Source organism: Pleuronectes platessa, chromosome 6, assembly GCF_947347685.1.
Source record: "Pleuronectes platessa chromosome 6, fPlePla1.1, whole genome shotgun sequence".
Taxonomy (NCBI): Eukaryota; Metazoa; Chordata; class Actinopteri; order Pleuronectiformes; family Pleuronectidae; genus Pleuronectes; species Pleuronectes platessa.
Genome location: NC_070631.1, coordinates 16,174,536 through 16,200,174, shown reverse-complemented (window position 1 = coordinate 16,200,174; position 25,639 = coordinate 16,174,536). Strand labels below are relative to the sequence as shown.

The window sequence follows — 25,639 nt, the reverse complement described above, 5'->3', positions numbered from 1 at the left end:
AGTGAAAACCGCACGACATATTCAGCCCAGGGATTTTTTTTTTCTTCCCAGGCCGTAACACTGCTATAAATCTTACCACTTAAAACCTCCCTGTTTCTCCTTAGCCCATGTGACAGCCCACAGTGTGTCTGCCAGCAGTGCAAGTGAGGCGTAAAAAAAAGGGGTCGAAGGGCCCATCCATGTAAGAAGAGATGACAAGCCTCTGAATTAATTAATGTTTGTAATAAAAAAAAAAAATCGTTGGTGAAGAAAATATGTCTAATGGCAGCCCCGGGGCCTTCTGTGGTAATTAACTGGAACACAAGCCTGGAATACTCTCCCTCCTCCCCCTCTCACTTGTTTCCCTCCTTCCTCTTGCAGCTTGACTTTTTCCTCATGCTCTCACTACCTTGATGTCTTTTTCACTTCTTTTCCCCCCTGCATCCTTTTTTTTTTCACGCTTCCTTCTACCCCACACCCGTCTTTTTCCTCTCTGTTTTACCTCAATTCTTCCTCCCATGAACAACTGTGATTGTGCACTTTGCCGATCCCCGCCTGCCTGCGTTCCCTGGAGAGGAGACGGCGATACAGGCAAGGAGGAGGCAGAGACGGAGGGAAAGAGTGGCAGACACACACACAAAGATAATGATCAAGATGCACAACCGGTGACAGAGACACGGGATGAGGAAGGAAGGGAGATGACTCGTTGTGCTGCATAGTGATGAAAGAACCTGCAGGTTTTTCTTTAATGCAATGACAAAGAGGGTTGTGGTGTACATTCCGGAAAACCTCAGAGAGCTTCGGCGAAGATGTTTGGATGCAGCCAGGCCCAGCATATCGGCTGATTTCACTAATTGGTTGCTCAACCATGGCGGAAGAAAGTGTCTTCGTTCTACCTGGAGACAAAGAGGACCTAGATTCCTTCTCAAATACTAGAATAGCACTCAGTAGAGCAGAACCAGCCACACCAAATATGCAGGATTTTTTTTCATTAGGATCCATGAATTCTTCCATGTGAAAATTGGGGGAAATGCTGAAAAAACACCCTAACATGTAATGTTACAAAAGTAAAAACATATCCTGGATCCGCCCACTGATCCGGATCCAGTACAAAATGTCATGGTTTCTTCCTTGACTCATCTCACATCTTTCCACAAAGTTCCGTGGTTATCAATCTGTATGCTTTGCATAATCTTGCTTACAATCAAACACACAAAGCAACCAACACAATGGAGTGGAAACATCCTTAGCAGATGTAATTAATTAGTTTTGTTTGTTTACTCACATACAAATGTGTAGTATGTACTGTATATTGTTGGAGTTCGAGCTGAGGTGATGCTCAAAAAGGAATTTCATCTGTTTTTTAATATTTCAGTCAATACACCAACACTAGTTGGGAAGCAGCTACTCAGCTGCTAAAGACACAGGCAGCTAAATACAAAATATACAGTAGTCAGAGATAAAGACTCAAAACAATATAGATGCAGGCAGATAGAGGTCATGTAAAACATGTGATACCTCATGATGCTCACTCTGTTCTGCGTCTGTATTCAGGTTAATGACTTAACAGCAGCTGTATTCTGCCGAGCTGATGCAGGGTTAAATGTATATTTAGCCTCAGGAGCTGTCAATCAAACTCATTTTCAATCCTAAAACGTCACTTAGGTTTTTTCTGTTGTTTCTGTTAAATCCTGGAAATAGCAAGAGTCTGTGGTTGATATGTTATAACATGCAAGTCAAACCCACCTGACCTGGAGGAACATACAATCATGACATTGTTTAATTGAGAGAACATGCTTGACTTCTGTTCTGGCACTTGGCATTAGAGCCCGACTGGTTTATCGATAAGCCGATATTAGTCTTTCACAAACATCAGTGTCTATGTTTATGTTTGCAGATATTTTTGCAAGATGTGCATTTACTTTTGCAGTAGTGCAGTGTCCGTGCTAAACATGCCTGTTTGGAAATGAGCTGTTTGCTTTGCTGGTGATGCTGGTTGCAGCTTTCCTCCTGAAACTATTCAAGTGACCTGCAGTAATTTAACTGCTGCTCGGCTGAGGGACTCAGTCCAGAGAACTCTGAGGCTGCACCACCTCTGGTGCTGTTCACCTGGTTATTAAAGTTCGGTGAAGCTCGACACAGAATCTCAAACTGGAGAATCAGATGTCAATGCTGTGGTTGTGAATACGCCTGTTGTTGTGAACATGCCCTCTGTCAACTATTATTCATTTATAGATAGGATTTGACAACATTTTCAAGTTGGACATATTTCGCCTATATTTTGGTTTTCTCTATATTTATCAAGCCTCAATTACATGTCAGGTTCTAGTTGGGGAATAGAAAATGGGGGGGAGAGAATCCTATCCTATATTAAGTACTTACAAAGTAGTTACACAATCAGATCCTATTCAACTATCATCTGGTTCTGGGGCAGTAGACAGTTAGACTGATAGAGATCCTTCAATCAAGCGTAATTAGCAGAAGATAAAACAAATCCACAAAGGGAGGAATATAGGAACCTGCCTGTTTCATTCCCTCCACAGAGAGGTTAATTAGTACCACAGGTAAGCAGGTAGCCTATCAACATGGATGTAGAGGGGTCAGCTAGTGGTCAGCTTGAGTGGACAGTGGTCACTGCTGCTCAGTAACATTACAAGTGTGAAGTGTATCTTTCCCCTTTAACACCATGTTCTTGGTTTTATTCCTTGGTATCATTGATCTAGCTCATAATCCTGGAACCTGTGGTGCAGGTGCTGTGGGCACCATGAGCTCCTGGTCAAGAAAACTAAATGTAAACCACTGAATCACTCAAATTACACATAGACGAATAACAAAATGAATTTACTGATGTGCTTTAAACGGTCATTTGATTTGTGTTACTCAGTTAGACTCTAACAGTTAGAGTCTGGTTGACTAAAGCATTTCACTGCGCCGTCAGAACTTAAAAAACCCTCCTGATCTGCTGTTTTATCCTTGCGTCAGTGTAGCATGGAAAAAAACGACTAGTCAAATATTTCTGAAACGTTTCAAGTGCAAAGAGATTTTCCCAAATGTACTCCTGTGTCATCTCACACTGCTACATCAGCCACGCTTTCTCTGACAGTGCTCGCATCTTTATGAGACCTTTATAAGACCTAAAAACGAGGTGATACATCTCAAGGGGTTTATCCCACGATGATACATTTCTGACACGTATTGTCCACAAAATCATGGCTTTGATGATGGAAACTGATGGTTTTGTTGCGGCACACATGGTTGTGCGGCAGAAAAACGAATTTCAATCTTTGGCCAGAGACCCTTCATGCTGCTCTTTGACATTAAATCAAAGTCCACAAAGTTCTACTTGAGTCCACTCCCTGATGTCTGCACCCATAGACTGGATGTGTCCCCAGTTTCTCCCATCCTTCACAAATGAAGCCAAAATATGGCGGATATGATTGGGAATGGAGTCTGAGTCTGCGCAGTAGAATCTTGGGGATGGAGCCGTGGTGCCACATTTATTTGCTCGCCCAATTGTGAGTCACTCTCATGCGTCAATCATGACATTTTACCTTGTTTTTTTAACACCAAATAACTAATTAATAATAACATTTAAACATCAATGTGATTAGAACTACCTCACATCTACCACCTTAGGTTTCTGTATCACTGGATTTACAACCTGTAGTGCAACAAGCCACCAGGGGGCAATCAAGATATTTTGGCTTGATTTCTCTGGACCTCTCATGGCGTCCATCTTTACAGTCTTTCTTAGCAGGCTCAGGCAGCTGTAGACCTGGACCCAGGCTCAGTCTGAGTAAGACTGGCAACTACCTGCTCAGGGTCAGAATTAGCTCACAGCATTTAGCATGCCTTAGCTCTGAAGATTAACTTGTTTTGTTTACTACATTCTGTGAACTTTACTTTCCTGTACAAAAACCTAGCAGTTCAACAAGTGTATTTAATTTTCACATTGAACCGGTAGATTCTTGGTATGGTGCAGACATATTCATCAAATCATAGAGCTTTTCAAATCAACGTGGTTCAGTTACGTACCCTTTCTCCAGATCGTGGTCTTTTCTTGGGCCTGCTGGGAACTGTGTCTTCTTTAGGGTTGGTATCTATGGCCCAGTAGGAACCCTGGAGAGTGAAACAAACAAACACGTTGTGAGGTCTCACGTTTGGTGGAAGCTGCTTGTTCATTTCTCATATGCTTGTGTTTGCTCTGTAGGTTTAAGACCATAGATAAATAGTCAATGGTGATCGGTACCTATTTTCTCTTTTTGAATGTAAAACTGGATCAGAGTAAAAACCAAAAATTCTCAATTCACACGGTGCTTGAAAATACTTATAATTATATATGAAGTATATGAAAGACACAATGCCACAACAAGAGGACACTAATAAATAAACTAACACATATTCCATGAGGAGATTAGGTTTTGTTCAGGATCCCGTCCAGCTGATTGTTAAAATCACTGTAGTTAGTCAATAATTGATTCAAGCCAGTCAGAAGATCCTGAAAATGGGACCACTATGTATGTACCAGATGTATGGGTATTATTAATGTTGTATACATTTCTATAAGTTTGTATCTGTCAATTTATATTTTATATCCATCACTTTCGCTGACACATTTTCATCCGTTTCTGATGTACACATATCTATTCTTTTTGAGGATTGTATCAATTCTCTTTTTTTTTCACTACACAGGGAATCGTGTCACTAAAGGAAAAAACAGTGCAGTGGATGGATCTCCCTCTCGTCCGATAAAACCAACATATCTGTTGTTATTCCAGCTCTGTATCCAATCAGTTTTCTCTCGCTTTAGTTATACTGCGGCGCACGCTGCTGCTTCCCCCTCCCCAGAAAACCCACTGAAATCCTTTTGATACACACTGTTTAAAACGCAGCAGCCTCCAAAATAAACACATACAGTGAGAGAGGAGGAAATCAATTGCTTTTAGGTCCTTGATTTCCTCCTGGTCTGATTTTATTTTATTTTCTCCCTTTCATTTTTTCCCTCTTCCCTCCCAAGGAGGTCCAAAGCTGCAAACTGAATTCAGGAGGTTCATCTAGGCCAAACACTCACAAACACAAACACACTCACAAACACACACACAAAACACACACGGCTCGCTCCACACCTCCCTCCCTCAAACTCACTTCTTCTCCTCCCCCTGTCTCTCAGTCCCACATCACTGAACAGTACACAGCCAATTAACGTTAGCACATGCATGATTTAGCTTCTCCCCTCTCTCTATGGCTTCAAACAGAGCGTGTACGTTCAACTTGGCACAGATGACCCCCCCCTCTCTTCACTCCACCGCCGAGGTATCGACCGCTTCGATCCAGGGTCTGAGTTAAGGTGCGAGTCAGGTCCAAGTCGGTCTAATCAGGGGGGAGCCCGCTCTCTGCTTTTTTGTCTCTGGCAGACTATGGGCCTCCACTCAACCCAAGGATTTTGTTTGAATTATTTAAACCTTCTTCCCCCTAATTCATTTTTCAATGGCTCCAAAATCCCTGCAGCCCGGAGACACCCCCGGCACCCCCATCCCCAAACAAAATGAGTTTAGAAAGCTCGATGAAAAAGTTTGGGGCATGCCGATTACTTTTTGTTTGCTCCTCATGTTAACCATGTGATGACCTGACATGTAGACATTTGAGCGTTTGATAAAAAGTGTTGTGAGGACAAGCTTCATTGATCAGCTGTAATTATATACTTTCCCCTGTCCGAGCGATTCCTTCGATTCAGCACAAACAAGGTCTTGACAAATTGTTGTTATCAAACGTAAAACCTATCAAAAACGTCCTCCGATTGTGTATGGGTGTGTGTGTGTGTGTGTGTGTGTGTGTGTGTGTGTGGGAGGGGGGGGTTAATACAGTATAACACATGTGTGGATGGCCTCCCCTCTGAAGGAGTGTACCTATATATACATATTATTCATTACTGCCGGTGTCACATTATTACTTGGCAGAATCAATATCAGAGGAGCCACGGAAAATAAGGAAACAAGCATTATGCATTCAGCACAGCCCGAGCTACGGAGCTACAAATTGCTTTTAAGTGCGGACACTGTGCACACACGCGGCACGAGGGCGAGCAAACATGTGAAAAGTAATCGCTCTAGCCTCTGCCTTATTTGTAGGTCCGCGGAAATAGGTTTGCATTTTCTGTGTGAATCACACCGTATTTCATGCTGAGCTTCTCAGTCGCATTACATTGTTTGGGAAATACTTACTTTTCCAGGGTCGTCTTTGGAGCGAGGCACTTTGAGAAAACACTTGTTCAAGGACAGGTTGTGTCGTATAGAATTCTGCAGGGAGTGACAGGCGGTCGGAGAGAAAACAGAGGGAGAGGAAGGGGAGGAAAAGGACAAAAGATGATTACAGAGTAAATCCATTTTCCCAACAAGTAAATTACATTCACACCGACGTTACTATCAACTGATTCTGGTCCCAGTCTATGGTGTTCACTGGAACAACACAACCCTTTACCTTTATGAGCTAAACATTCTGTCCTCTTCACCCCAAGCGGCAGAGGTGTCACGAGATAAATCTCAGGGGTCAGAAATATTTCTGATACATAATATTTAGTTTATAGTATATTTTACTTCTTTGGAAAGGCAAGAGAGTCTCCACAGTTTGAGAAGGAACAATTACCTTGGTTGAACTGCTCATAAGTATTTTTAACTGTGTATAGTACTGTACATTCTTTATTTGGGGAAAATGTCTAAATTTTCTACGTTTACCAGTAAGAACACTTTTAGAGAACTAACATTTCAGAAAGGATATGCATTTATATCTACATTTTAAGTTTATCTTCCTAATTCCTGCTGTTGTTTTAATTTTTTTATTCATAGTTAACTATAGGTTTGATAACAACATCTTAGGAATCATTGCTAATTCTATAAAAAAAAATAGACAAATCCTCCAAATATCAACGGCAGAAATATCTCGGCCATGCTGCACATTTGAAGCCAGAGTCCGTGCAGTTACAATCTGGGGATGGAGCCATGGCAGCGAGGTCTTGGTAATACATGCGCTCAACCAATTGTGAGTCAGTCTTAGCTGTCAATCATGACGTATGATCTTGTTTTTATCATATTAAATAACTAATTAAAACCAAACGTACCAGACAAATGAGCTCTTAAACACATCAGTGTGAGGAGAAATACCCATCTGCTAACTTGGAGGAGGCCTATACTAATTTGTCAGACGTGTGAGGGTGTGGATGTGAGTGTGAGTTGTTGTGGGGTGACTCTGACTGGTGTTCTCTGTGCTTTGAATGGATTATTCGAATAAGTGAATGGTACAAGTTTGAGCTAAGGACTGGGTGTTAAACTGGACTTGGTGAAAATTCAGTTTCAAATATAGTTCTGGCCATAATGAGGGTGAGCTGACATTTCTACAATTTGTAACACCTCCTATTGTGCGAGAGTGTGTGGTTTGAAGGAGAGGGAGGGAAAGAGAGGGGTAAAGAGAGAGATAGAGAGAGCGAGAGAGAGAGAGAGAGAGAGAGAGAGAGAGAGAGAGAGAGAGAGAGAGAGAGAGACAGAGAGAGAGAGAGAGAGAGAGAGAGAGAGAGAGAGACAGAGACAGAGACAGAGAGAGAGAAACAGAGAGCCTGAAGGAGAGAGAGAGCTAACCTGACATGAACCTGATCTCCTTCAGGCTCCCGTTCTCTGCTCATCTGCTGCTGTTAATTAATACCACTGGGGAGGAGGAGGAGGGGAAAAGACAGAGGGATGGGAGGAATTCCTCTTCTACTTCTCCTTCTCCCGTGTTCCCACTGCTCTACACTGGCTTTGTTTCTCCTACAACCACCATCTCTCTCTCTCTCTCTCTCTTTCTCTCTCGCTCTCTATGTCTCTCGCATACCATAACAGCCGGGTCCACCTCTGCCTCGCCCCTGCTCCTCCCGCCAGAAAAGCTGTGGCGGTTCTCGGATCCTCTACTTAGCGGGTCACTGGCTGCTTGCGGCCGTCCATCAAGGAAACGTGTGACAGTCTCGTTATGAGAAAGGAGAGGAGGACTGCCACCAGCTTGGCACACAAAGGCAACCATCTGTTCCAAAAACTTTCCTGCGGGAGGTGGCGGTGGATCATTAGCACCGAGTCCGCCCGTCACTTCGGCAGCGAGCCCGTCTAACTTTACCTCCACCTCTACCGACTGTTTGTTTATTTACACACTTCTTCTTGCTGTTTTTACACACCCGTGCATGACTTGCAACCCTGTATATTTCCGACATTGCAGTGCACCCATTTCTCACTTTCATGCATTTGTATTCTCTGCTTAGGCTGAGCCGTACACTGAAAAGTTAAAAATCTCTCAGGAGACAAGTATTCTTTCTAGGAGGGTTTAGGGCACAGGAAGCTTGTTTTCCTCATGAATAAGTCCCTTACGACATACACTGGTAATGTCAGGATACTAAACATCACATTTTCAAAGCAAATTAATTTCCTTAAGATGTTTAACTTAAAAGCAAATTCCAGTAGATACTCTAACAGTGAATATAAGTCGTCACCGAGCCAGGAAACCACAACAAAAGGCATTTTCATCCATCCATTGCCTATAGTGCTTATCCCCAGGAGCCATTGGGTGAGTGGCAGGGTACACCATGGACAGGTCTCCAGCCAATCACAGGGCCACCATACAGAGACAAACAATTTACAAATACGGCCATTTTAGATTCTCCAATTAACCAAACCGTTACCGGCATGTCTTAATTGTCTTTGGACTGTGGGAGGACGACAGAGTACTCAGGGGAAAACCCGGAAGCCTGAGAAAACCCACAGAGAACATGCGAACTGGCAAAAAGAGAACCTGGCCGAAATGGGCTTCGAGCGAGGCCCCTTCTTGCTGTGAGGAACACTGCGCTAACCACTGCACCACCGTGCCACCTGAAGGGAAAGTGAAGGTCTTTACCAAGTTTCGTGAAAATATAATATTCCCTTATAAGAGTCAAAACAACATCTCCTGGATTTCATGTTACCATGGTATTCCTCATATTTATGTTTTCTGCCATCACTGGTTTCATAAGAGGGGAATTAACAATGAATGCTGCTTGTCAAAATGAACCTGTAATTATGTTGTTCAAGCTTCAATTATCACCCATTAGTTACTGACAGAATTTAATCAACATATACACATTTCAAGGCAAAATCTATATCCACAATATTTTCATATCATATTCTTATTCAATTCCATTTAAGATTTGTGTACCTTCCGACTCTTTGTGCTATGAAGTCCCATACACAATATACACACATGCACACACAGACACACACACACTGTTGGCCACCCACACAGTTTTATTTTAAAGGTCAATGACACTTAAAAACTGCTTCTTTTATCTTGCCACAGTCACAAGAAGCTGGTAATGAAAGGACCTAAAAATAAAAACACAATTTCACCGCTGAGACAGTTGCAAGGACATGCGTGTACGTGTGTGTGTGTTTGTGAGACAGCGTCTTTGTGTGTATAAATGCGTAGTGAGATGGTTGAACGTCTTTCCACCCGGAGAGCACATATTGTTCACGTTGATCCTTAAGTTGGACTGCCATCTTCCCTACATGTTACAGAAACAGTAATCTCCTCTTACTGAATGGGAATGGTCATCATCAATAGATGTACTGATTAGCAGTGCTGTGAAGTAAAATAATGAGATTCGCTGCTGTTGTCCTCCTTCCACCCACTCCTCTCCCTGCCTGATTAATGAGCTTATCGGGCCGGGCCGGGGCCACGCCATTCCTGCCCAGCAGCTGATAGATCACACAGTCACCAGCATCGTGTGTGAGTGTGTCTCTGTGTGTAGGAAAAACAGTGAAGAGGACTGGTGGTTTACCCCCATATCTTTGGCATCAAAATAAAAAACACAACATAAACACTCATCGTTTCCACAGCAGGAAATTGTCTGTAAATACAGTTAATCTGTGTTTGTTTTCTCTAAACGCAGCGGTTCAGACAAGCTATTGGCAGTATCGACGTGATTGGGTTTTTCTGACACTGTCGGGTTTTGTACACAAAGATTTGGTCTTTAAAGCTGAAACCTAAGCTCAGCCCAAAAAATATCAGACATGTCAAAATGTTTAAAACAGATTAGATCTGAAAAGTAAACGTTTATATATTGAACTGAATACGTGATAATAACAGATGTTAGAAGATGGTATGATTCATAGAAGTCATGTAAAAATGAAAATTTATTTGTTGATTTGTGATACTGCCTTGGCAATAACATAAAAATGTATTAATCATTATTTATTGTGTTTGAATTGAATCATTCTGAAAAATCTATATGAAATTAGATAATTGTAATACATCTGCTGTGTATGCATGATTACACTGTGTATATGATTTTGAGTGAAGACTAGAATGCACATGCATCCATCAATTGTAAAATCTACTCTAAGGCGTGCAGCTAATAATAATGATTATAGATCTGTGTGTATGTGTGGGATATACAGGATGTATTGTGTGTGAGTTGTAGTGGATGCAGCTGCCTCTGCTTAAGGAGGTTAGTTACATAAGGTGGACTTGATAAGCATGGATGACTTTCTGACTAGATGCAATGTGATATAATGTGATGTGTGACAAAAAGTCAGGTTTTGGAAACATGCTTTTGGGTTTAGGTGTGTGTGTGTGTGTGTGTTTGTGTGTGTGTTTGTGTATATCTTCACACAGGGGAAAAGTTAAGTTACATAAGTGGGCAGGTTTGGAAGATCTGGGTCATAGCAGCTGAGTTAAACACAAAGGGGCAACAGGAGGTGACATTTCCTCAAAACTCAATTAATCGGTCTTGAGAAGGGATGTGTCATAAGTGAGGCAAAAACACTTACAACTCAAAATAGAATTGATGACAGTGAAATGGTTGGTTGGTGAAGCTGGGCGCTCTGGAAACGTACACCCCAAGTCGCATAGAGCTTCTTGCTGGGAGGATGTTTCTTTGCGAGGCTAATCTTCCAGAGGTCACAGTGTGATTCATTTTCAGCCCAGGACATGTAAGGTGACTGAGATTCAAAGGTGTAAGACTATGTGCATCACAATGAGAAAAGTCAAAAAGTCAACAGCGACTCCCAAGTAACCTCAGCTATTACATAATAGATTTGATAAAGTAAGAAACCGCCCTGTTTTCCGCTCGGCACCTGTAATGCAAACTCAACACTTCCTCCACCTGATTCACATTAACCCACCTCCCCAGCTGTTCACACGGAACAAGCTCTCTCTTTACCCTGGAAGGCCTTTATTATGAAAAGTCTGCAGGGTGTGTTGGGCTTCACTAACTGCTGCTTTCAATATTAAGTACAATAATCAGTTAAAAGTCATCAGTGAGTCAGTATACTTTCAGACACGCACTGAACTGCAGACAATCTCCTAGAATTGTCCAGAATTATTCCCTATGAGAGAATGCAAACGTCAATTGTTCCAGACATTCTGTGGAGTTTCTCCTGCAGCCACATGGAAAAAACTCCAGATAATGTCAGAATGAGCCCATGAGAGAGAACAGCAGGGGATCCTCCAGAGGATTTACCGCTAGTGAGTGGGTGTGATGAGAGGCAAAACAAAAATAACAACAAAAAAAGATGGCAAATATCAAAGGATGAAGAAAACGAACCAAAGACGTAAAAGACATCTTGTGAAACTCCATTTAATTTCACTGTTTTCATTGTTTTGGGAGCTTCAACAAATTGCCCACACTCATAAATATCAGTCCCCTAAACATGTGTATTTTTTCATTAACATCCATGAATTATTCTTTAAGAAATCAAAGAAAAATATTGAAAAACACAAGGTTACAGAAAGAAAAACTTTCCTGGTAAAGATCCTGACAAAAAATGAATTCTTTCCTGACACATTTTTCATCCAATCTGTCAAGGGTTTTTTGCATAATCCTGCTAACTAATTGGCTGACACACACACACACACACACAAATATAACCTCCTTAGTGGTAAGAATGCAAATTATTATCACACCCTTTATGTAAAGATATCAATACTGTTAACTGTGGATGTTTAAGTTTTTGTTAGCCAGTGAATTCCATTATTTGGCTTGATAAGCAGTAACAGGAGCCTCTGGTTAGCGAGGTAAGAAAACCAGCCTTAATCTCTGTGGTGGTGTGAACCCCTCTGAGACGCCTGCTCAACTGTGTGTCTGCAGGGAGACAGGGGTCAAGGGGCAAAGGGTGGGCTGGCCAGAGAATTAACCTATCGAGCGCTGCTGTGTCTGACATACACGCAGACAAACAAATGCACACCTACGCGGCAGTACTCAGGAGAGTCTCTCCCATGCCCTTCAGGATGAAAGTAGTGTGGCGTCACAGAGGTAGTCCGTGTGCGCCCACAGACAGATCCAGAGACAGAGAAACAGAGAAAGGAGAGAAGGACGGAAGACAGAGCGGTAGGGGATATTTGGAGAAAAAAGAGAGGGGGTAGAGATTTCGCTAACTTTCAGCTGAACCCATACAGTGCATGAGGAGGGTGAGATGTGGGGAAGTTTGAAAGGTAAGGAGGAGGAGAAGGAGGAGGAGGAGTAGGTAGGGAGGGTGCAGGGAGGCACAAAGAGAAAGAGCTGGAGTCAGCAGGAAGAGGGAGCGCGGAGGTAAACGCGCACATACGGACAGGTGTCTCAGATGTGAACGTCCCCTGGGTTCTGAGCATCATTGAGACTCCTTATTATATCCCGATGGTGACGGAGTGACAGACGCTCCCCGAGAATACGGGGTTGGATACAAGTCACTATGCTTCAAACCCCATCTAATACATATTCATTTCATTTGATGGACCCTTCCCCCGCCCTCTCCACTCCCTCACTGAACTACTTCACACAAGTCATCTATAAGACGAGAGGTGTGTGCGTGCAGGTGCGTGCGTGTTTATATACTGGTGTGTGCTCTTTGTGTATGCATCAGTTTTGCTTGAGCATGCACATGGACCAGCATGTGTGAAGGCAGGTGTTTGCACCTGCACATGTACACCTGTACTGTGAATATGTGTGTGCATGTTTACAGACCCACCACAGACAAGACTGTATTCAAGCAACTTTTAAGTTAGATTATTGAAAAGCTGAAAAGGTAAATTTCTACAAACTTCTTCCTGTCGTATGCTCACATGGGCTCCCTCCACATTTCACGGGCAGTTTACTGGGGGGTGTCAGGATAAGTTTCGAAAAATGTCCAGAACACCTGACTGGGACATTTGCATTCTCACAAAGTGCTCTTCCGGAAATATCCCCACACACACACACTTGATCGTGGCGTCTACATGTTTCAAACCAGAACAAAAGAAACATCTACAGATTCCTCTAATGCGCTATGAAATACTCTGATGTTATTTAAGGTCTGACAAAAGACAGGCCCGTGTCTCTTTGCTGCATGTGAACCTTGGGACTAGCGAATAAGCTCATTCTGTGGTATAATTATTGCATTCCAGAGAGCTAGGGAAACCAGCCTTAAGCCTATTATTAGCCATATGGAGGGTGCTACAGGCCTGGCTGGTTAGAGAGGGAAATGTGTTGCTGGATGGGTGCCAAATCCTCCAGGAGATAGCACGAGAAAGTCCTTGCTTTTAATTAAGAATTTAATACTGAGACTGCTATTAGTGATTAGTATGTAATTAAAAGCTCTAGCACTGTTTCACATACAAGTTTAATTAGATTTAATTAGAAAAATTGAAAAAAAAGAAAAGAAAATATGTTGCGGGCTATATATATTGGCTCAATTATCCCAGGATGTTTTCTTGTAACAGAAGTGAAAGTATGACTTGTGTTGTATTATTTTTGCGTGAAGGCCTCAGTCCATAGATGAGGAAAAGTGGATCCTTTCTCTAAAATGATTCCAGGAAAATGTCTGGGATATTGTTGTGAGAGCTTTTAAAGGGACGAGATTATTAGATTTGGTGACTTCTTGGTGATTTGGATAAAGTAGAGGGTGGCAACTTGTGTCTCATTCATATTCTGATTTCCTTAATCATCAAAAATAAGCTCTGTAACACAGAGCATGCAGTATAATGAATTTCACCACTCATTTTGGTTCAGTAATTCTGGGGGTTCATCAAATGTTAAAAACACTTTAAAATAATGTGTTTTAAAACTGCATTTAAAGTTGATTGAATAAATATCCAAATATATAAGGTCATGAAGAGAATGAAGACCAGTATCTGAATGTCCGTTCATAAAATACTGGATCATGTTTGAATGGCTTTGTACTGAGACCTGGTAAATGTGGACAATAAACCAGTTCATGATCTATTTTACAAATAAATGTGCCTTGCTTATACACTTATTTATATTTATAATAGTTACTTTATTAATTTTCTAAAATGCAATAATTTGTGATTATTGTTGGACACACACTTTGGAACTCAAGTGGGAAGCTACAGTAAACCTGCATTCGGGTAAATAAAGAGTAAAAAAAAAGCTACCTTTATTTTTCACTATGTCTATTATTTTGTATTTTTTCGAATTATTTTAAATCGGCACTTGTTGGCACTTGTTTTTAAAACTGCTGCTTTTTGGTAATGTCTTTTAAGTTTTTCAAAGGGAACACGGGTCCTGGGAAAAACAATTCTGTTCCACTGTACATTTTAAAGCTGTAGCTGGAAGGACATAAATAAACTTGAAACTGAGACTGAAACTGAAACTGAAACCTGGCAAAGGTTTCAGTTTGTGACTTATTTTGTTTTCCACAGTTTCATTAAACTCACAATCAACAATCAGCTCTAATAGCAAAGTAGCAATGATATTTTATAGCATAGTTTTATTATGATTATTATTCATTTACAGAGGCTCGAGTCCTGCAGCTGCCGCAGGTTCAGCTCCGACTCGGCCCTTTGCTGCCTTCCCTGCTCTCTCTCCTCTTCCAGCTTACACTGTCCTATCAATGAAGGCACAATGCCCAAACATATCTGGATAAGGTTTAATATGAATTACAACAAATCTATATATCATATGTGTTATGTACTATGTATTTCTACCATTATGTCAAAAGGGAGACTTTTACCTTCAGGACTGGTTACACACATCTGGACAACAGACTGGTTGACTTTACATTCAAACTGGGAATGCTGGGGTGCATGTGGCTGTTCTGTATGTGTTACTTAGTGACAAGGGAATAAACACACAGTAAGGGGTGAGACTCAATAAAAAAAAAAGAAGAAGCAGACAGCTGTGGAATTTTCCCAGTCCCCACTATCAGACTCCCTGGAAAACACAAACATGGACATATAGAGACGTAAGGAGACATAAGAAGGCAGCTGCACACACTCATGTCTGACCCAGCACACAAACAAAGACATCAACCTGTACACAGAGCCACACACGTACACACTTCACACACATGGACTCACACTGCACACTGTTTTCGACAGATCTTCTCCAGACCGTCTCAAAGCTGAGTCACAGCTGAAATTTCACCACAGACACGGGCTCAGGAGCCTCAGTGCAGCTCCAGCCAGATAATGACTCCCAGCAGCCAATGACAGCAGTCTTCCTGCACATATGTGAGTACACTTGACACTGTGCGCCGACCTCCACTGCTCTCACTCGCAGATCTCTCGCAGAGCAGGCAGGAGAGGATGGAAGCCAGAATAATGGCCCGGCGCTGATTCATATCAGGTGATTGTCTGTGTTCGGCCAAAGGCCAAAGGCCATTGCGGTTGTGCTGCCCTTTACAGCGTCACATTAGGCCCCGCTAATTTGCAGGCAATTAGCCTGGCTGCATGGGAGCTGGCCTGAGGCGACTGGTGGGGTCGCAAGAGATCCGGTTAGTCAGCACAGGCTGCAGCAAGCCAGTTGGTGGAGGTAAAGGTTTCGACTTCATTTCTGAAGCTGTAAATAATGAGAGATCCGTGTATGAATAATATAATGATGAGGGGAGATTTAAACAACCAGCATCACCCATCATTATGTTCAGAATGAACAACATAGACCTGAACAAATCAATATATATATATATATATATATATCTTATTCATTTAATTGGTTAGTTTTTAATATGGAAAGATAATTTGTGAAAAATAACCACCACCAGCTGCCAGAGTCAAATGCGACATATGTCACAACAGAACGAGTAAGGTGCTCTGACGGTGCATCCCTCCACCAGGGTTAATATCCTATCTCAACCTGTCAAAGCAGTATTTACCATCTAATTTTGATTGCCACATTTATCACAATAAACCAAAACATGTTTTTCACCTGCAGTTTTAAGCATACCGACAAGTGACATGAAATTTGTTGCATGTGAGACCAACCTGCGGGCATGTGCGTGCACCCCCGCTACCGGCATAGAGTGAATGAAATCTGTGGGAAACACTGAAAACAAAATGAAAAGAAATTCCTGGATTGGTCCATTTATTCAGATCTGCTCCAATTAATGACTTCTTCCTTGGGCCATATCCCATCCCTCCACAACTTGATGGAAATCCGTTCAATAGCTTTTGTGTAATCCTTCTAACCATCAAACCATCAAACGAGCGCAGACAAAAACATAACCTCCTTGGCGGACGTTATTAAGATGTGAGTGCACTTTAAAATACTAAAATGGTATAAAAGAAAAACGAATTAAGACAAAAATTTAAAAAAGAATGCTGAAGGGGAGGTTCTCAAGGTCAGATCTTTGAGTACAGTCCTTCTCAAAATGCCAAAACCTTATTACATTACAGAAGACTCACTGTTACAAACTAAAGAACAACAGACAACAGACAGAGAGGCCGCCCCGAGTGGCTCATGGTCTCCCGCTGCATGCTCATTATGAGTTGTGGTATAAGTGGTCCCTAAAGTGAAAAGGACACGTGGGTGTGAAGGGGCTGCGAGGAGATGTTACAGAGGCATGGGAAAGTAGAGCGATGCACAATGTAGGACACTGACAGAGAGGCAGAGGTTTGAAAAGATAACATAGGGGAGATCACGCCGTTCCAGAGATGGAAAAAATATATATAATAGAAGGACGCAGCCTGATGCAACGCTGTTTGCATTCCACTCAAGTTTACAGCTTTTCTTAAAAAATGCCATCCATGCATGTTACACAAGATGAATTTAGAAGCGTCAACAAACTCCGTACACAAATAGCTCATGCAAGCTTGTGCTGTTTCATTTTGGTCCTTTTTTTTTTGTTACAGATTGTAAACCTCCTGCTCAGCTCCGGAGAAAACTTTTCATCATCATTACTTCTCAGATGAAAAGAGCTCTCCATATTCATACCAGGCTACCACACAGAAATCTCATGAGCTCGGAAAGAGACATGATTATAACAGCTAACTAGAATCCCTGTTAAATGCATTTGAGAGTGTGCGTTCTTGCATGTGCGCGCGTCTCCGTGTTGGTGTGTAGATGAGACGCATGCAGCGAGCTTATGTTGTTCGAGCAGCGTACCAATGTGTGTGATTTCTAAGGATGGAATCTGATGTATACGTGTGTGCGTGCCTGCATGTGTGTGTGTGTGTGTGTGATGCCCTGGTTTCAACTCTGCTGTTCCTGCACTCTCACATTATCATACGGAGCAGACGGAGTGCGTGTGCTGGGTTGTAAAACTCTCCTCTGCTCTCTGACAGTCTCCCCCCTCATCTCCTCTCCTGCTGAGCTCCCAGTGTGTAATCTGTAGACTGCACACGTACACTGCCTACCTGAGTGGGAGTCTCTGCTGGTGTACGAGCTTGTGTGTGTGTATGGGCGTGCGCGTGTATGTGTGGCAGAGGGTGAAGGAAGCCGCGCACCATACCACGTATGAGATGTTTTTCTAAAAGCTCAAGTGCTTCACCTTGAGTCTTCACATTTAGAAAACACATTTCAAAGAGTATACTTTGCAGCATGTGCATGTGTGAGTCCAGCATGTCTGCAGAACATGGCAGCCACACAACCTCTATGCCTGCGTCCCACTGTGTACAGCTGACAGCAATCACCTGAACTGGAATGAACCAGACTTATGTAACTTTCCCCGTGATGGCCATGGCTGGTATTAAACAAGCCCCACTGTGTTTAGTGTGTTTGGTCGGGTCATCGAGGAAGAGAACGTCTGCAGCCTTTTATCAGAGACAATTACAGAAATATGAGTGGAGCTTTACCTTGAAATAATGCAGATTGTTCAATTTGTTATAGTTTATAAACAGGTCAGTGGCTGTGAAGATGAGTCTTCGCCGCACAAATGTGCAACCCTGTATTATACCATGTAACAATCTCAATGTAGAAATAAAGACAAACTAAACTAGCATATTTCCGAGTATCTTAGAGTCTTGTAGAGTTTGAAAAAAAATGTAATCCAAAGATGTAATGGCAGTTACTACGTTTTTCCCTTTAAAAAATTTGACATTTGCATTATATTTTTAAATGATGAGGGTATTGGATGCTATTCACTCACAAAGCTAAAAAAAACTGATTGGCTATTGCATGCACAATGGCGTTGACATGACATATTTCCCTTTCGTACACACTCGAGGTGCCGTGACCCTCTGGAGTCCTATTCTTCATGATAGGTGTCGCCACTGAGAAAAATAACACCACACCACCAGAAAAAGACCATGAAGAAGAAACACAACCAGAAGCCGTTTTGGCATTGAATCGTTTCCATCAGGAGCAGTGAGCTTGCAAACGCTTCTTTGCCTCGACAGCCGTGTCTTTTTCCATAGTTTCCAGCAGAATGCCATGTCTTTACTAACAGTACAAGCAATCTCCCTTCCAAAGCTCCCTGGGAATCTCGATGCTGGGGTCACAGACACGCTGTGCATGTCAAGATAAAAAAAGTTGGGAGTAGCACCACCAGACAAAATGAAAACGCAAATTGGTCCAGGAACGTTGAGCATAAATCAAGTTTAAGTTGAAAGTAAGACAACTTTGAGTTAAGTATCTTGCAATGAACTCCCTGCACTGATATCATAGAGACTGAACACGTGAAAATGAAACATGAAGGCCATCAGAGTGGTGCGTTACTGATGTTGTTAGAACTACACATTGAATTTAAAGGTACAATTATGGGAAACAAACACATCCTGGCACCCAAACACAACCAGAAGGAAAGAGGCAGCCATGAACCGTAGTGAAGGAAAGCCTGAATGGTCTAAATAACCCCCATCGTCTCTCAGAAAGCTAATTGATTGAATCCCACATGCAGGTAAAGGAGCTCTGCCAACACAACCTGGCTTGTATCGTAACCTTTTTGTCTCCATTTCTGGCGTGCATCTCCGCTTAGGGAATGCTGCGTTGAAGATTATAGACAGGGGAACAAACGCAGGTTCATGAAAAGGGAAAGAAGAAGAGAGGAGAGGAGTGAGTGAGTAAGAGAGTGAAGGAGAGATGTGGGGGGAGATGGTGGCGGCGATGGTGGTGGTGGTGGAGTGCAAGTGCTTGGGAGATGAAGATAGAGTGAAAGAGTGAGAAATAATGAGAGAAGAAGAAAAAAAATTCCCGCTCTCAGAGAGATGAATAGGGTGATAGTTTGCAGACAGCCTTTTCAATGTGTCAGTGGAGGGACTATATCCATCCCCTTCTTCACTAATAAGGTAGAGAATCCCCAAGACACATCCATAGGGATCTGTTCATTTGTCTCCAATAACAGAGCCACCTTTCTGCTCATATTAGCCGGGATTTGCATAGCTCCATTTACATAAGGATTTAATAATGTCGTCTGAATGAGACGAAATGCACCTGTCAATCATTCCTGGTTCACTAAAAGGTGTCTGTGCTCTTCGAGGCAACCACAGGATCTGATTATTGCATTTTGAGGACTACCAACAGGGTGAGGGGATTGATTATGTTTTATACAAATTTTAATCCGGTGTGAGGTAAGATTTCTTTTATCAAATCTAGGTTGAGCTTTTAATATTTGAAAATGATTAAAAACTTAACTCAAGGATTCGAGGGAGATCTACAATAAGCTTTTGTCGGGTAGGAGGTTAGAGAACCATCACGAGTAGCTAAGACTTGAAAATGAAGATGAGAAGGATGAAGTATTGAAATAATTGTGCTCACAAATTCAATTTGGCACATCTTCTGTAGTTTTCAGTTAATTATGAGCTACCACCTCCAAAACTGGAGGTCAACACCAATGAAAAAAAGGGAAGACTGCAATATATGAAGGTTTTGCACATTGCTATTTCCTAACATAAAATAGTGAGGAGAGATATAAGACAGTGTTGTGTTTTTGGTTAATACATCTCTTAAGTCGTCCTGGAATCAGACTCACGGTGGAACCAGCTATCAGAACCCAAACCTAATGAGTAAGACCCAAATCACATAGTTGCTCTGGTCTTACCTTCCAGCCGCTGCCCGCCTCTCGGTAGTAGGGGAAGTTGTCACAGATCCACTGATAGATCTCACTGAGGGTCATCCGTTTGCGCGGCGAGCCATTGATGGCGAAGGTGATGAGACTGGCGTAGCTGTAGGGCGGTTTGCCATCTCTGTGCTGTGCAGCCTCCTCCTGGTCCAGCGTCGTCCCCGGGTCCAGATGAACGATTTTTTTGCCAGGCCCTTGCCCGTGATGGTGACCGTGGTGGTGGAGGTGGCCGTGATGGTGGCTGAGGTGGTGTCCCGTGTCCGCCTTCTGGATGGCTGCCCTCATGCTCAACTGGGGGAGCCAGTCCATTGAGGTCAGGCTGCTCTCCAGCTCAGAGGTCATGGTGTTTGTAGGTCGGTTGGGGGGGATGGGGGTTGGGGGCGTTCAAAAGGAGGACGGGTGAAAGGCTCAGCAACGTGGCGTGTGCAGGATCTACTTTTGGCTCACTGAATGGGTGCTGTGCAGCAGCCTTGGCTCAAGTCTGGAAGGAGCAGGAGGTTTGTTTACTACGTCTATTCATCTTCTTTAGCTGGAGCAGAAAGCAGATTTGGCAGAAGCACACAGATGTTAACTTGCACATTATTTTCCACACACAGTCTAGCTTTGCATAATGGGAAACTAAATATTTTGGCATGTTCATCCCTTGATCTTCAACAATGCACATAACATGATCTACAATGTGAGCTGTGGAGACGAAGCAGGTTGAAACAAACGGTTTTATTCCATTAATTACACAATGGGAGGCAAAGCAGTATGGGGTGCGAGGTATGTGTTTTAGTGTCTTACTTTTCCCATTCCTTTCCATCTTTCTTTGGGCCAGCGCATCTGGGCAAGTCACCGAAGTGAAACCGAGAGTCCTTGCCTCGTGCATGTTCACAAGTTCTTCATTTAGCCACTGCAATGGCCGCTGCTGCAACACACAAACAGAGAAAAACCACACAAGACGATGAGCTTGCTCTGCCAGACTGCCTTCATGAGATATTAATATCACGCAACCGCTCAACTGGCCTCGGCATCTGTCCAACCCGATTAAAACTCTTCTCTCTTTCTCTCTCTGTTCCCCGTCTATCTGGATTGCCTCTCACTCTCGATCCCTCCAAAGTGGAAATGGCAATTGGATCTGCGGAGTGACTAAAAGCTGGGGAATTGTTTTCACAAGTGCCTGCCAAATGGGGGGAACAGCTCGAGAGGAATTCCAACCCTCTGGAGGAGCTGAAAGACTCGTCCCCTTTCCCTCTCCATGTAACCCCCCCTGTCCCCCCCACCCCTCCGAATGTCTAGTTCCCATTCTCTGACTCCCAACGTCTAGTTCACCCCAATATATACCCCCCCCCCACACACACACACACACACACACACACACACACACACAACACTCGCATCCTTCTCAGACAGACACAAACAATGAAGAGACTCAAGAAGCCTGAATATTTTCAATTGGTAGCTATTTTTAGATTGTCGGTGAACTTTTTAGTTGCAATTGCAAACTCGGGACAAAACAAAGACAATTGGGAGTTTTGGTGAGAGAAATTACTCACCAATTGTTCTTGAACTTCACTCAGTCACAGAACATTTGTACATCTGTCACTACTGGGCTGATAATGTTGTGTAAATGTTACTCATCACTACCACACAAAGAAAATTGCACTCCTTTAGTGGCCAGTGCTTCCAGAAGACAAAGAACATAATACATTCTAGGAAAAGCAGGTAAACCGATGGGTTTTGCTCAAGCCTCAAGACAAAGTGATGGTGAAGGTAAGTGAACAGTAAAAAATAACTGGATGATTTTAGCCTCACACTAAATCTACATCGAGACCTACATCTATCATCGCATACAGTAACCTTCAGGTGTCCTTGAACAACAAAGACTCTATTGGCCCACGCATTTTCCATTCATGCTCACTGTATATAATCAAGGTGGGAGAACATCAATGAGTCTGCTTACCAGGAGGAACAACCCCCCCCCCCCCCCCTCACTGTCTCTCTTTCCACAAATTCCCCTGGAGAGTCCAGTACACCAGGATGAAAACAAAGAAGGGAAAAAATACGCTACTGTAAAAAGAAAAAACCTTGCTTAATTACAAGTCGAAAAAAACTAATTTCTAGCAGCAGACTCAACGCGCCAAACAAGCCAGGGAGAGGGACAACAGGAAAAGAAGAGGAATCGAGAGAAGAGACATACCCAATGAGGCCTCTTTCACAACATCACCCCCATCTCCTCCTCAAGGCCATGCCACTGTGGGAGAAACCTCACCAAACCCCCACCCCCTCTTCCAAATCCCAGGAAGCCATCTTAATTAGTGCACCTTTGTTTTTCGCTAAAGGGAAGGTAACATTGCTCGTTGTAGTGGTGGTGGGTAGTTGGGGATGGGGGTGGTGACACACAAGACACAGAACAACAAGTACTTATTTTCCCCTCATTAAAATGGAGGCACAAGCTGCAAATCATCCTGCCACAAGCCCCAACCTGCTGTGCTGCCATTGCTGCTTCTGTTGAGAAGTTTGAAAGCGTGGGCTGGCTGCATGGCGGCACGGTGTAGCTTTGCACTGGTAGCCTGGCGAGCCGTTGGGATGATGAGTAATAGAACAGAGCAGAGAAAGAAGAGGAGGAGCTTGACTTCGGCTTCTGGGGATGGGAGCCCCGCTGGGCGGGTAGACGCAACCAATTACCTAGTCGACTCAGTCAACTGGTCCCAGGGTGACTGGGCTAACCTCGCCATAGTCTCTTTTGTTTTCTGGTGTCTGCTGTGTTTCGCATCCGCCTCAGAGGCCCGAGTGGTATCAGGGGAGAGAAATGATGACTGCAGGGAAGACAGCTTGTAGTATACCACTTCTTATCGTAGGGCAATCAGTTTTCTACAGGAATCCATTGTACTATATGCATAGCTCCTTGAGTGCTACGCTCTCTAAACTGAGGGCTGCGTGCTTTCCCGGAAAAGGCTGTTTATTCCTGTCCGGTAATTGTTCATGGTTATCAGAGTATATAGGCACAGCGATAGGCCAATGTCATCTGTGTAGTTTAGTCGGTGCTGATGTTCGTTCACTTCACGTTGTACATGTCAGGCAAATTAAATAGGACTTGGAGCATCCATGTGGTCGGTCGTCATACTCCACTTACGTAGCCTAGAGTTGACGACATCGTACTCCATCATAACAACAGTATCAGAAGTGGTATAGCATTAGAAATCCCTTTTCAGCCATTTCAAGGAAGTAGTGCCTTGATGTTACAATACAGCACAGTTTGTACAATGTTAGGATTATATCTACTATTGATTTAAACATCCAAACTGTATTTAGTTTTTTCCACCCATTCATTAAATTATGTCCCTTTTTATAATTACCTCCACCAAGAAGGGTAAGTTTCTACCCCAGTCCCTGTGTCGGGTTGTGTTGCCATTTTCAAAATATAAAAAGAAGTTACCTGACATAAAAAGCACTTTGAAAGGGACAATGCAACTATCATATTGATGTGTATAAGAATTTCAATATACCTTTAACATTGGCTTTTATAATCTTTTAAATATAATTTATTGCTGTCTTTTCCTATTTTTGATTGCACTGTTCCTGCTTGTGAGACACAAAATTTTGTTTTTTATGTGTATGACAATAAATAGAATCTTGAAAGTGGCGTCTGCCTGAATCACCAAAAACTCTTAAATCTCATCATCTTTCCAGACATTTGCGTTGGTGTCCTCTATGTGTACGGCACCTCTTCTCCATCCTGCAATATTTGTATTCTGTTTATTTTTTTGTCTGTGTTGAACCTCCATCAACACGCCCATTCGATTGTGGTGAATCCTCCAGAGGATTACATTTATAGGGACTTGGCTGAGGTTTGCACTCTGAGTGTCATTCTAGTTAACTGATGTTATGACAGCAATTAAAATTCTAAATAGGTGCCTGCAATTTGTTAAGAAAACCAATTACCAGATACATGTCATTATTCTATGATATAATTATAACAAAAGAATAAAAATAAACAATTATCTTCATATTTAGAAATAAAACTAAACGGATACTGGACATTTAATGGCACCCTCCCTGACACAGGATTTCTTTGTTGCAGGGCAGAACATAAACTAATTCTAATGCATTGACTGGGGGCTCCTGCACTAACAAACCCATATAATACCTAAGAAACAAGATTCAGCTTCGGTTCAATGATCAGAAAACTTCACTGACATTTCAGAGAGCTGTACTTCAATAGGAATAAATGTAGTGTAGAGGGGATATTATGGCAGCTGATCATACAGGGAAGCAGTTTTTCATTTAATAGTGGGAATGCGTGTAGCATATATCTGTAGAGATAGATATTTGACTAGTATCACACGGTATCAAAGGAAGTTCCCAATCTGACATCTTTTAAAGCATGTAAAAAGTTAGCTTTAGTAACTAGAGAGTTGTTAGAGATTAGCCGACACTTCCATAGAAGATTAAAAGCGTAAAATTCAATGAAAAAAAATAGAGGAGCCAAAATTTGCCCTTTTGTGAACAGGAAATCTTTCTCCTACAAAGAATTTAAATACATCACTCTCCGCACTGCGGACAGAGCTTTTCATGACTTGGAACATTGTCCCTTTAAAAGAGTTGAGGGTCTGTGTGTGATTGAATGTATTCACCCATTAGACTTTGTGGATGTGATGCACACACTCAGCTGTGTGCATCACTAACAACCAACAGTCCCCTGCTGCTAGCAGGCTTTTAGACTGAGAGAGGGGCTTTACAGTTCTGCATTTTAATAGAGAACTTTGAATGGAAAGACGGGGGGATGGGCGAGAGGAGGCTGGGTTTGGGAGTGCAAAGGAAAGAGGCATCAAAATATTTTCAGAGGAAAATGAAGTAATGACAAAATACCCACCCGGAGTGTGCCGAGCAGAGGGGGTTTCTGGGAGGAACTGCCTCGGTGAGGGGAAGGCTAATGTGTCAAAAGAAAGTCTGTCGGCGCACTGAGTGCTGTCATGTCTAGAAGTGTGAGCTATTGAAAAGGAAGGAGGAAAAGGTCCAAAAAGTAGTATTGAATGTCTTAATTACTTTCTGCTTCAGCACCAGAAAACATACCGATGAAAAGGTTCAATTATAAGATATCAAGGCAAATCAGCTGCCCTTATAGAGGCTGCTTGCTCATCTCTCAATGGAGCCGGGTTAAGCAATTATCGTTTGATACCGTCATATTTTTAAAGAAGACCTGCAGAGACATCGATGTAATGCACCGTTTCAAACGGAAACACATTTTGTGGACTTAGTCCGTAAAAGCAAGTGGTCAGGCAAACAATTTTCTGAAAGAAATATTTAGAAGTAAAAAAAGAGTACTAAAAAGAGAGGATAATAATATATCCATGACAGAGCAGCACTTTCTCCGGGGGCTTGTCTGCTGGCCCACGTCCACCGAGTCAATTCAGTGACATCTCAACTGTAACAGAATG

The 25,639-nt window shown here is 42.6% G+C and overlaps 1 protein-coding gene across 1 annotated transcript in view; it reads right to left on the bottom strand.

The window, feature by feature from the left end:
- Positions 1 to 20,558, bottom strand: part of LOC128442771 (forkhead box protein J3) — a 45,321-nt gene extending 24,763 nt beyond the window's left edge. The window contains exons 1-3 of the mRNA XM_053425345.1: positions 20,196 to 20,558; positions 6,201 to 6,275; positions 4,015 to 4,098 (exon numbers count right to left, since the gene is read on the bottom strand). Of these exons, the coding sequence (XP_053281320.1) occupies positions 4,015 to 4,098; positions 6,201 to 6,275; positions 20,196 to 20,558 (522 nt within the window). The remainder of the gene's footprint in view (positions 1 to 4,014; positions 4,099 to 6,200; positions 6,276 to 20,195) is intronic.
- Between the last annotated feature and the right edge of the window lie 5,081 nt (positions 20,559 to 25,639).